Here is a 13725-nt window from a genome sequence, read left to right as displayed (position 1 = left end):
TTCCTCCGATACCAATCATTTATGTTCTAGAATCAATTCTCACATTAAAATATCGATATTTTAGTAATTTAGACTAAATTTGTAGTTTATCATTAACAGGAACACAGTGGAAAGAAACTATAACATTCGGATTGTCTACATTCAAAGGAACTACTTCCTCTTCCGCCTTTCATAGTCATGTGCGAAATACGGCTTTATAAATGTCTCGCAGCCCCTTGGCGTGCGCACTCACAACAATGGCTGAGCGTAATTGGAGTCATGTGCGGACTTATTTTACCTCCACAAACAGCTGAGACGTGGTTTGCAATACATGTGGAAAAAAGGTGAGGTGTTGTGGCCATACTAGGGAGACATTCAAAAAGGCTGTTGGGGGCGGTGTTAAATACATTTTACAGTGTTGATTTATCAGATAAAATACGTTAAATGTCCGGAAATAGCGGTGGTGTCCAAATTCAGAGGCTGCTTCCACCTGAGGACGCGGCCTTCGCAGTCTAAAGAAAGCTGGATAGTACATCATGAGCTCCCTCAGTGGAGTGAAACTCTGCTGTCTGCTCATTGCTATCTAAAATATAACCCGGGCGCTGACTTAAACTCTTCTGTTTAATCATTTTCTGTTTGACGTTTATTCAGCTGTGTGAAAACCCGGAGGAACCCTCCCGAGGGATTAATAAAGTTTAATTTAATTTAATCTAAGATAATAACTTAACAGCTAAACCAATTTACTCACAAACAAATAAAACACTGAAAAAGCCAAACAATAACCAGCTGTAACCGGAAGGTCGCCGGTTCGATCCCTGGGCTCTCTGTCCTGGTCGCTGTGTCCTTGGGCAAGACACTTCACCTACTGCCTACTGGTGTTGGCCAGAGGGGCCGATGGCGCGATATGGCAGCCTCGCTTCTGTCAGTCTGCCCCAGGGCAGCTGTGGCTACAACTGTAGCTGCCTCCACCAGTGTGTGAATGTGAGAGTGAATGAATAGTGGTGTTGTAAAGCGCTTTGGGTGCCTTGAAAAGCGCTATATAAATCCAATCCATTATTATTAGTATGACCAGAAGTCCAACGTTTTGTGCATGGTGCTACCGCAGGTGCCTTTGACGGTGCAAAACGTTTCGTTGACATTGTTGTTTCTTGGGGAGAAAACTTACAAACAAACAGTGCAGCACTTCAGAGTCACACTGCTAGTGATTGATGTAGCGATTCTGTACTGTACAGGAGAGACGGCATGCAGGAGATCGACAGTGATCTACAGCCAATCAGGACGCAGAACACAATGCGCTTAGAAAAAAAAAAGCATGCAAAATTGCACTAAAAGAATCCGCGAAACAGCGAGGCTGCAAAAGGTGAACCGCATTATAGCGAGGGACCACTGTAATTGAGAAGATAGGTCACAACATACCCTTCGTAAATACTAATATATAGAAACCGTTACCAGCAATCATTCATGTATTTTTTTTATATCCTGTGGCTTTTTTTCACGGTTTGTTAACATGCTGTGTAGGTGTGTACTGGTATCGACATAACAGAGAAACATCTGGTTTGACTATTCTTCACCTGTAGTTTGAATGCTGAACATTTGCCTGTTTAAATCATGAGACCAGTCACTATACAGAGATGTGCTTCTGCATGTGGACGATGTGTCTTCTGCTGCAGTGATGCAGTTCTGCTTGTGCTGAGTGATGTAAACAGCTGATCGATCTAAACGCTTTAAACGTCAAAGTTGATCATTAGATTTTTTATGACACAGCAGTGGTGAGTGTTCCCACCTCCTGCTCTTTGTAACTTAACGTAATCTTTCTGTTTTCGTATTTTGGACATGATTTTTGAGTCGACCTTCGCAGTAGCGATTGACTGCAAAATAAAGCTACTGGAAATGTACAACCCTACATCCGGTCTTAAAACAGGAAGTTAGCATTTTCTTGTGCACAGGGTCTATTATGTTCGTGTTAATTAAGTGGTTGGAAGATGTAAAATTCTGCCAACTGAACATATACGAGATTTTAATGAGGATGAATAATTAGCCGGCATGGAGGAAACTGACCTTTTTTTCGTGGAGTGGCAGCAAGGAGCCAAAAGGTGGCCGGTCTACGAAGCCTCCATCATCAAGCTAGCAGGTGCCTTTTCTCAAATATTACTTTATTCTCGCTTATTTGGCACGGAAGCGTGGAGCTGCCACCCAGGCAAAAGAGAAATATAAGTATATCACGTTATAACGTGAAAAGTATATCGTGCTAACAATATACTATCATGTTTGTACAATATATTATCACCTTATTACAATAATCAATACAATACAATATATATTGTAATAATGTGATATTATATTATACAAACATGAAAAGCATAATGTTAGAACAATAAACTTTTCACGTTATAATGTGATATAGCTCTATTTTGCTTTTGCCTGGGTGGCAGCTCCACGCTTCCATAATTTGGTAATCAAAATATGTAACTTAATGAATTATATTGTGACGTAGCACAGCGGTGCAGCCTGATTTACTCTGCTGCTCAATCACAGCTGATCATGTTTTTCATTAGCAATTTAGCAAAGTTGATGGTGGTGTGTCTGTGTGAGTGAAAGACAGAGAGAGAGAGTGAGCGACAGATTTTGTTATAACCTTCATTTTTATGGATGCACAGTGTGAGCACTCAGGTTGCATCAGAGCATCGGGCCGTATAGTGTGAGACCTGCATCGTGACCTACCAACTTCTAACCTCTGCGAGTCAATCGTGCAGGTTGAGCAGGAGCTGAATCGTGCGACTGAAAAAGTCGCACAGTGTCTGCCCAGCTTGACTCCCATCATTCAAGCCCCTCACACACCGACTCTGTTCAGACCGAGTCTCTTCTTCGCATCTCTGAAACTTTTTTGTTCTCTGTGTGCCTTTGTTTTATTTTTAGTATTTGTTTCTCTTGTTTTGTCTACATTCCTCTTGATTGTGTGTATCTCTCCTGTTTTCTCTTTAGTCCTGTGGTCCACTATTTCCTGGCACAGTCGGTGTGGAGAACCCACAACTTTGCTGCACATGTACAATGACAATAAAGGCTATTCTGGAACTATCAACACTGGGAAATCGTGTTTTGTTGAAGGAAGGAGACATCATGTGTGTGTGAGTGTGTGTGTGTGTGTTCAAGTGAAACTGCTGTTACAAATGAAATAAGTTGATAAATGCTTCATATATAATGTTACGGAGTTCAATGTGAGTCTAGATTGAATATCAGGGTGGTGTACGGCTGACATTCAGTAATGTTGGACATGTTTGGAAGAAGAAATTGCAGCAGTGCATCAGTGAGAGTACTTTACATTTGGGAAAATAAACATGAATGTTTAAACTTGAGGTATGAGTTGTTATCTAATGTTCATTTTTAATTGATTTTTACTAGTGCTGTCAGCGTTAATCTTGTTAAAATGATGTTAACGCCATAACCACATTGACGCGGCAAATCGGCATTAGCGAGTTAGCACGGATCGCCCTGTGCGTGGGGCTGCACGGCTAACTGCGCTACACGTTAATGAGCTAACCGCGTCCAGCCACACGCACGGGGCGATCTGTGCTAACTCACTAACGCAGATTTGCTGCGTTAATGCGGGTAGGCGTTAGCGTCATTCTAACGCTGGCAGCTCTAACTTTTACATTTTTGGTCACTCCATCCCTCTGTTTTTATGTAACCTTTATTTCACAACCTTATGTGGTCTGTGTATTTTGCCAGGTCTCTCTTGGAAATGAGATTTTTTTTTACCTGGATGAATAAAGGACTAATAAAAATTCTACACGTCCTCTCAAAATGAGCATGTACCGAGATGAGCTCTGAACACTCAGACACTGAAAATAAACTTGTCATCCTGCGAAACGGTGGTTCCCCACGTCTGTGGAATTCACTGAGCGACCCATTTCTTTCACAAGTATCTGTAGAAGCAGATTAGGTGTTTGATTTGATACACTTGTTGCCATGGGAGTGATTGGAGCACATGAAATCAATGATTTAGGAGGGTGAATGAATACTTTTGGCAATATAATGTATCAACACAGAAACACAGCCTACATCTTTATTTTTAAAATGTATTTTAAAACATTAATAACAAAAAGCAACTGAATTGAAAGACTCAAGCAGTGTGTTACATGGTTAACTGTCAGTAGCTAAAAATATTAATGAAAAAAGAATAAGGAGAGTTGGGGAAAAAATTGTTTTTAAAAAGTTTCTCAAAGATGTTTCCTGTTTTATTAGACCAGGCCTCTCTGTTGTTGTCACACTTCCCTATAAAATAACTATTTGCTGATGCTTTTGATACTTTTGTTTCCATAAAAGTGCAAATTGTAACTAATCTCAGAGAATCTGAAAGCAGAGCAGAGGCAGGTTGAACTGTACGGCAGCTGAAGTTCAGTATTGACTACAGCAGTTGGTGCAGTGATTTATAGGATGGATGCAAGCTGGTGAGGAGCCAGATGACCGAGCCGTCTGAGGTGAAAGGAGAAAGATCACTTTACTTTGACATGTTTTAATATATCTTTATTTATAGACCCAGTCCTTCCTTTGTCCTTGTTTTTGTCATAGTATTATTTCCCCTGTGTCCTCTACATCAAAGCATTTAGTTTGCTGTTTCCTTTTCATGGATTCTGAGTGTCTGCACTTTGCTTTCAACCTAAATGAAGATTTTGCATTGTGTTATATCTGTCTACATGCATCTGCATGCTGGCCTTTCCTCCTCAATGTTGCCATGCTAAATAAAGCTGTTGCCGGTGGTGTCCAGGTGATACTGCATGTTGTCCTTAAATCACAACCATGCTGAGCTATGTCGGGTTTTTAGCTCTTTTCTGTTACAGAAGTGCTATTTTATGTCTGTCAAACTGTGTTAACCTTGGCGTTTGTCTTAGATTCAACTAAAGGAAGAGGAACAAACAACTTGTTTTTGCAGCAGGCTGTTAGCAGTGCCTAAAGTTATCATTTAAAACTGGTTCTTTTCTGAGTTGTGTTATGTGTTGATACAACTCTGGTTCATTCCTTGACTTAGGTGCCTTTTTTGATTAACAGAGTTACAGATTAATGTTAAATGGATTAAAAAACGCTTTCCTGTGAAATAGCTCAGCTACAGGGACTGGACTGGAAAAGAGTGAACAAGCAGCCAGTGTTCAAAGATATACTGGGAAAATAAAACCTGGAAAACTATTGCTCAAGACCACTTTAAAAATGTGACTCAGTATCAGTACTCAACACTTCTGCACAGTACTGTACACAGATGCTTGTTTTATACCGTTAGTTTGGAGACATTCATTTATAACCACACAGTTAAAAAATACAGTGAGAGTTTTCTACTTTGATTTCTACGTTTTTTAATTGCTCTCAAAGTAAAATTAGCATATTATTTGTTTATCTTTGTTTCTCCTTTTTTACATTAAACTTCACATCTTCAGTGAAAATGTGCTGATACGTTCTGCTAGTGTTGCACTCGTGCAGCAGAGATAACTGTTTGGGAAACCAACACACTTGTTCTTTGTGCTTCTAGCTGCTTGTAGATGTAACACTTTCATTTATGGCTTGTGGTGATGTATTCAGTTCAGCATTATTTATATGGTGCTATGGTGCCACATCACTTTGACTTTAAATGATAATGACAACAGCAAACGCACGGTCGCCCCGAGACTTCAGCCGAGAACGAGGTTGCTCCAGAAGAAGTTGGGTAGCAGATCTAAGTGCTCTGACAGGAGTGTGTAACCTAAGAAGCTCATTGAGGTAGTTCGGCACCAAATTATTGATAATTTTGGACATGAAGAGCAGTATTTTAAAACGAATACGGTACTTAACTGGCAGCCAGTGCAAGCCAGCAAGAACAGGAGTGATGGAGGAAAATTTCCTGCTACCCGTCAAAAGGCGTGCCGCCGCATTCTGGACAGTCTGCAATCTAAGGAGAAGGGAGGAGGAAAGGCCAATGTAAAGAGAGCTGCAGTAGTCCAACCTGGGAGTCACGAATGCATGAATATGTTTCTCCAGATCTTTATGCGGCATATAGCGCTTAGCCTTTGAAATGAGGCGCAGCTGATGAAAACTAGACCACAGTACAGCAAACACTTGCTTGGCAAATTTAAACAAGCTATCCAGTAATATGCCCAAGTTACTGGCATAATCAGAAGGGGAGCTAGCAAATTTAACAGTCCAATCAGAGAACAGATGGGCTTGGCTGTCGGACGGGCGCTTTTCAGGTTGTGGAAGGCTAAAACAGTCTGAAGCTGGAGGACAGCGACAGCTACGTCCCTTAACTTTTGGTAGCAGTGTACCATTGGTATACCACATGGATTAGGTTGTGGTATACCAAAGGTCAAAAATATGATTATTACTTTAGTATTGCTTTGTGTACACAAAGTCAGGGGTGACCCAGGACCAGTGCTGTGAGTCACACCACAGAGTGACTCACACTGAGCCGCAGAAGCGCTGTCACCATCATCCATCTTCAAACTGTATTACCCTCCCAGAACCTGAAGCTCAGTAAAGCACACCTCTGATAGTCAAACCCATCTGTTCTCTGATTGGATTGTTACATTTGTGACGGCCATGACATTGACCAATCAGCTGAAAGGAAGAAAATCGAGTCAGTCTTGCACTTGCAAGTTGAAACTCGCACACGGAACATGAACGCAGAGTTTTACACCTATTGTTTTGCTTTGTATGAGCAAACAGACCGAAACAACAATGAAAAAGCAACTTGTGTAATTATTTTTACAAACACACACGTTCTCCTGTATGGATGCACAAACATAACATTTCCAGATATTTTCCTACAAGTACAAAATCTTTACATATGGACCTCAGGAACACGCTTCCTTAGGTTTTGCACCGAGGAGTTGATGGTGATGGAGTCTGCACCAGCACTGACAGTGTGTCTGACATGCACTTGATTTTTTTATGCTTAATCATATATTAATGTTTACAAGATTCAGTGAAATACCTCCTGAGAAAAAAGAAAATTACTATCTCTTGAGATTTTCCTTCAGCATCCTTGCTCCATCCCATCACTGTTGATCTGCACTACAGAGTCTTTGTTCACAGGCTCATTTGAAGGGGCTGTGCTTAAGTGCTGGGAGCTCACTGTGTACCTCCCACGGGAGTCTATCCTGAAAGCAGGGGCAAAGCAGTGGTTTAATTTGATTTCTTGGCGAAGGTAGGAGGTCCTCTTCTGGCATGAGTCACCAGTTCCCTCCTGCAAGGCCGACAGAAAAACCACCAACTCAAAGTTAGTGGAGGACCCCTCACACAGGGCAGGGTAGAGCGGGCTCTGAGGCTCCAGGGGGTGGTAAAAGGTGAGTGGGAATATGAACAAAGGACATGCCTTTTGGCCCAAATGGTCCAAATAGAAGTCCAGAGAGGTCTGGTGGAGAGCCTGACCTTCACACTTGTAAAGCACAGCACTCAACTTTACATCGACCAGAGGCCGCTTCAGCAGATTGGTGGCTCGGACCATGAGGCACGTCTGGCCCAGGTGTTGACCTACCACTGCCTGGGGGCTGAACTGGATGGCTCCTGCTTGTTTCTGGGGGCGGGAGAGCTTGGCTACAAATGCACCTGAATGTTAAGACAATGACATCATTCATGAACAAATATGTCATACTGTGACATCATCAGGAATAAATACGCATGCTTATGCAATGATTTGATCTGCTGTTATTTAAGGCAAGGCAGCAAGTCTCAAAGCAAGTGAAAGAACAAAGTGACCAATTTTTATAACGTTTTTACTGAAATAAATAAAATCACAGTGACGTCACTTTTGGAATAAAGTCCTGATTCTTTTCATGCCTCTTTCAGATGTGCTCTATGTGAGCATACAGGGATTGATTTGACACTGCTACCATAGACTCAGATTAACGAGGAAAATTTCAAAATGCCCTTTTTTACGAGTAAATCATTGCAAGATTTCATGAAAAGGCCTAATCTTCAGAAATTGTAAATGTCATTTACTTTTTACAAAGTAGAAAAACTGTTACCTTCTCTTTTGTCTTACAATTTATACGTTAAAACTAGAATTAGAATACCTGATGAGCGCTTTACCTGTGATAAATACTTCCAGCATGAGCCCCAGCAGCATCTGTACAGCTAGCAACGCTATGGCACTGGGACAGTCTCCACTGGGGAACATGGTGCCATAACCGATGGTTAGCTGTGTCTCCAAAGAGAAAGAAAAGGCAGCAGAGAAGCTTGTAATGTACTTTACACAGACAACATGCCCCTGTGGTGGGGCATCGTGATCTTGCACATCAAGGTCTCCATTCAGATGAGCCAACAAATACCAGAGACAGGCAAAAAACAACCAGTGAGCCACGAAGGAGCTGCAGAAGGCCAGAAGAGTCCATCTCCAGCGAAGATTTACCAGCAGTCCCCACAGGTCCTGCAGGGCCAGCAGCCAAGCTCTGTGCAAAGACTCTCTCCGTGAGCCTGAAGAAGACAGAGGGACACGAAAAGCACAGCGTCCCTCTTTGGTGATCAGGCGCTGATAAGGTGGAGAGGACAGAAGTAGAGATGAGGACGCCTTGTCACCTGGAACACTACCCTTGGATTTGGAAGTCATAGTTGTGATCCTGGAATGACTTTACTGGAAAATGTCAGCAGTTGGTATCAGACAGACTTTTGTATGTCACCATACAGAGATCGATCTGAGACTAGACTAAAGCAAACCTTGGCATCCTTTAAATACATTTTAATTCTGCTGAGCGATGAAGATTTAAATGTAAAATATTATCCATCTAGCTCATACTAATAGTTAACCATACCGTGAGACAGACGGCATGGAAAAAAGGTGGGGGCCAGAGCACTGAGCTGTGGGTGAATTATTGTATGACGAGTTAACCTTTGAACAGGTCAATTTCTTGGGTTTCTCTCTGTTTGTCCTAAACTGTTTAGTGACAGAAAAATAAGATCTCAATAGATACGTCGTAATATCTTCTGAAGCGTTATTCTCGATTTTCCCTCTACGTAAATTTTATATAAAAAATTATTTTTATATTGGCCTCAATATTGGCTCAAAAGAGATGCTGATGAAGGCTAGCACTAAGCTGAAAAATCTAGATGTACCAGTGAGAGTCACCAAGTTAAAAATGTTCAAAGTATGCACTACACGGCTCATTAACACCAGAAGGTCTGAAAAACCAGAAAAAAATAACTGAAGTGGACAACCAAACAGTGAGGTAAAAAATAAGACACAATCATAAATAGAAGTACAGTGCCATGTCAGGGGCATGTGCAGGCAGAGAGACTGACCCAGAATGCAATAAAGAAGCAAACTGAAAATCTCAGCTAGCTCACAAAGGTGGAGTAGATAAAACAGTAACAACGCAAACTAACTGGGAAACATACAGCTGGAAGCTCACGCGCCATTACGGAAGACTATCAAAGTAAAACAGGAAGTAATACACTCACAGAATTTGCCTTAGAATCCTTTGTTTTAAGGATTTCTTCAGGTAAAGTAATCCAGATTCAGTTTGTAATGTGGTTCAAAACAGCGCTGCCATGGTGTAACTCAGTTACCTGAACTGTCCATCAAAGTGACCAAACAGTAACTATGGGTGCAGTTCAAATCGATTTTGGGTGCTGACAGCAGACGTCTCACAGGTTTGGTCACTCTGACCAAAATTCACTGAACCAGCAGCAAAAGATCAAAACTACGCGTCACGTTTGACAAAGATGACTTCCCTCTGACTCGTGCTTTTACTTCCTGCACAGCTTTCTCTCTCTCAGTGTACTCAGAGACCAGTTTACCATCAAAATCTCTATTTTCTGCATTACTCGCTTGCTTATGGTGCTTTGGTGCTTATTACGCACCGGTCTACAGCTGTGTGCAGCAATGTCAGGTGCTTTTGTTTTTTCCAAAAATGACCTCCAACAAGAAAGCCTCATTTCTGTTCTTCAAACCGAAGACACTTAAATTGTTTTAAATTCTGCCAAGCTGCAAAACTCTCAGCTCTGTAACTTTGCTTCACTTCAGCAGCATCAGGTCATGTTCACATGTTGATTCATGGTTTTCTTCCATTTTTGTTCTACTGCAGAATATTTTGAAGGTTATCTGCTGTAAATAGCCAGAACAGGAAAATCTGCTTCATGTTTTTCTGTTTTATCCTCCGTTACTTTGACGCAAAGGCCTCTGCTGTGATGATCACACCTCTGATCAAGTCTCAGCTTCGTTTTTATACATAGATATAAAAATATGTACTGATAAATGATCAGAATTATAATATTTCTCACTGTCTGATTCAAAATTGAATTGAATGGAATCAAATTGAATTGAATCGGGACCTTGTGAATTGGAATCGAATCAGTAAATAAAGTTTTTTTTTATTTATTAAAGTGTATTTATTGTAACTGGGTTTCACGTTTTTTCAGAAACTCTAATTATTGCTCCAGACCATATGGTCCCAGAAATTAGACAGCATATCAGCTTCTTAGACCCTTACGTAAAATCAATCCTTAGAAATCTCGGTGTCTTATTTGACAGCTCGATGTCGCTCGAGCATCAGTCTAAGCAGCTAGTCCGAAACTGTTTTTATCATTTACGGAATATTTCTAAACTCAGACTAATGGTATCAAAGCTTGAACTTGAGATGATTATTCATGCTTTTATTTCTTCTCGTTTAGACTATTGTAACGGCCTTTTTACTTGTTTTAACAAATCTGCCTTAAATCGTCTTCAGACTGTGCCGAATGCTGCAGCACGTCTCTTACAGTTTTTTCTGATTGCTTAAACCCTAACTGTGATTCCTGTAGCACAATCTCTAAAACTATTCAGACTTATAGCAAAACCACTCACTGAGTTTGCAAAACTAAAAGCACAAAAACTGCTTTGCACTCAGTTTGCAATTTTGTAACACACACTTTGCAAAACTGTAGGCACAATTCACTGCACAACACTCAATTACCAAATTTCCAACACACTCCTAGCAAAAGCATACACATGTATGGCTATCATCAACACTAATTTGCCAACTGTCTGGCACACTTTCACATGTGAAAACTTTTTTAGATAATTAGTTCACTTTGCAATCAGCCTAAGCACTATAATACAGGTAAGCTGTGTGTGCGGAGTACAATGGAGGGAGCAGGAAGAGTGAGAAGTAGAGGAGGCCGAGGAAGAGGACGTGGAGGTGAAGAAATAGGATGAAGAGGACGACAAGGACAAGGAGGAGCAAGAGGAAGACGAGGAGGAGGGAGAGGAAGATGAGGAGGGGGGAGAGGAAGGGTAAGAAGAGTAAGAAATAGAATTGCTGATGACATCAGAGCTACAATAGTGGACCATGTAATCAACCGTGGAATGACCCTGAGGGAAGCTGGCCAACGGGTCCAGCCTAACTCGAGCCGCTACACTGTAGCAAGCATCATAAGGACATTTTGAAATGAGAATCGGTGAGCACAGTCACTTCGCACTAAGATCTGTAGCACTGCCATATGCCAATGAGAAACACACCAATACCATTGATGTAAAAATACTGAAATTGTTACTTTACAGAATTGCTAGATGACCAGATGCTGGGGCAGAGGAAGCATGTTCATTGCAGACCAAGTAACCCATATAGTCATTATGGCGATTGCAAATAATCCTATACTTGGAAATAAACACTTGTGTTTGAATAAACACCAGTACTTGAAGTTTGGATCCCTCTATGCTTATGGATCTATGACAGAAGTATGAGCTCAAACTGACATAGCCTACCTTGTGCACAGAGAAAGCAAAAGCCAGATGTGTTTTGTATTCATACCATCAGTGTGCAGTTGGCGCATTGTGTGCTTAGTAGATGATGGCTTGTGTGTACTGTTTGATACGGAAACACCATTTTTACGAAGGTGTGAAGAGTTAATCTAGCTGTGTTTGCTTTTGCAAGAGAACTACAATGTTTTGATGATTGGGTGACAGGTTTTCTTATTTGTGTGAAGAGTTTTGCAAAATTAGCCAATAGTTACAAAAAATGTGCTTAAGCAATCAGAAAAAACTGTAACAGGCACCAAGAGAAGATCACATATCACTCCAGTCTTGGCCTCCCTTCACTGGTTGCCTGTAAATTTTAGGTTTCAGTTTAAAATTTTAGTTCTAACCTTTAGGGCCCTGCATGGTCAGGCTCCTCAATATTTATCTGACCTGCTGAAATCACATACATCTTCTCGGGCTTTAAGGTCATTAGATCAGAGACTGTTGGTGGTACCACGCACTCGTTTTAAAACTCGTGGTGATCGGGCCTTTCAGACTGTGGCACCACGGTTGTGGAATTCTCTCCCACTGTCTCTTCGCTGCATGGACTCCATTGATTGTTTTAAGAAACAGCTGAAGACATTTTTATTTAGAAAAGCATTTGATTAATTTCTTCTTATGCTGTTTTTATAGTTTTATTGTTTTACATTGTTTTATTTACTGTTATATTGTTTTATATTCCCATTTTCTGTGTTGTAAAGCACTTTGTGATTTTTATCTGTGAAAAGCGCTATATAAATAAATTTTACTTACTTACTTACTTACTTACTTCTGTTGCTGTGATCATCCCCTGCTGCTCTTCCCTTCTAGCATACACCCGATTCAGGATACGTGTTTTCAAACAGTTTGAGGTGACAGGGGAGCAGAAAGATGATGATGTCCCGGGGCTGTCGAAGTTTAAAGGGCCACCTGAGCAGAGGGTGATGGGCAGTGTGTGCGTAGATATAGTGTTAGGCCACGAGAAGAGTAGCAGAAAAAGGTCAAATTTAAGGTGTCATGGGAGGTTAGCTGCAGGGTTGTGGGGTCGAGATTTGCTGCTAGCCAGTGGTGCTTGGGATTCAGCATGAAGCCAGGTTAGGCCCCCACAGGACCAGCTAAGTTTGGCTTATGCCTCATGCTTCCTGTGGCAGTGGATGGAGTGACGCACCTGGTTATATTTTTGCTCGGGAGGGTAGAAAAGGAACTCGAGACCATGATAAGGTTGGAGACTGTCGCTGATACCCCTGATAACTGCATGACTGGAAACGGTGCACGTAGCAGGGACTGCTAACATTTTTGTGAGGGGAGATGTCACAGTGTGGAACTGACATGTTTTAACCTGGGTTTTTATTATTTTGCATGTATTGCTGTGTGCGGGTTTGGTGTGTTCTCTTGAATGTTTTATCTTTACAGTTTTGCATGCTTTTATTGTGTTTATTTGATGTGGACGGGGAGACTCCCGCCCCCTCACCTACTGAGCACTAAGGCTGCACACCTAGCAGTCAGCCCACACAGGACTGCAACCAATCAGGGCTCCCTTTGTGGCTGCCAAAGGCCAATAAGAGGGCTGGCGGGTTGGATGAAAGAGAGGACTCAGAGCCATGGAGTGGTAACAGGTAGCTACCGTGGGAAGCAGCTGAGCTGAGCTGAGCAGAGCTGGGCGAAGTAAGTATGCCCGGAGGATGGCAGTAAGGACGCCAGTTTGACGCCAACCATACATTCGAGCACGTAGCAGCGGCGGGCAGAGTTTAGAGTTCTGCCCTCGCAGGGTAAGTCCCAATCGTTAAGATTCATAAGACACCCCGGGAAACTAAGAAGGTTGACTGCCACTGCTCTCCTGTGCTTTAGCTCGCTGACTGAGGCTCTTTTTTTAATTGTGCTGAGTTTTATGTTTTTTTTTATTATTCCCTTCCCTGATCAGGGTATTTTTATGCTGTAAATAAAGTGTATTTATTTTTTAACTATTTTAACTGGGTTTCACATGCCGTGATCATCCCTTGCTGCTCTTCCCGTTTGAAAGGGTTTCCCTTCTT

The 13725-nt window shown here is 41.6% G+C and overlaps 1 protein-coding gene across 1 annotated transcript; it reads right to left on the bottom strand.

Annotated features, from left to right (window-relative positions):
* Positions 1 to 4052: 4052 nt before the first annotated feature.
* Positions 4053 to 8684, bottom strand: LOC101482683 (inward rectifier potassium channel 13). Its single transcript, XM_004570857.5, has 2 exons — positions 8032 to 8684; positions 4053 to 7548 (listed from the first exon to the last, which is right to left on the bottom strand). Exons 1-2 carry the CDS (start codon positions 8546 to 8548, stop codon positions 6977 to 6979), a joined length of 1089 nt encoding a protein of 362 aa, XP_004570914.1. The 5' UTR covers positions 8549 to 8684; the 3' UTR covers positions 4053 to 6976.
* Between the last annotated feature and the right edge of the window lie 5041 nt (positions 8685 to 13725).

The sequence above is a fragment of the Maylandia zebra genome, linkage group LG17 (assembly GCF_041146795.1).
Source record: "Maylandia zebra isolate NMK-2024a linkage group LG17, Mzebra_GT3a, whole genome shotgun sequence".
NCBI classification, from domain to species: domain Eukaryota; kingdom Metazoa; phylum Chordata; class Actinopteri; order Cichliformes; family Cichlidae; genus Maylandia; species Maylandia zebra.
Note: the sequence above shows the minus strand (reverse complement) of the source record. Positions and strands in the feature narration are given on the sequence as shown.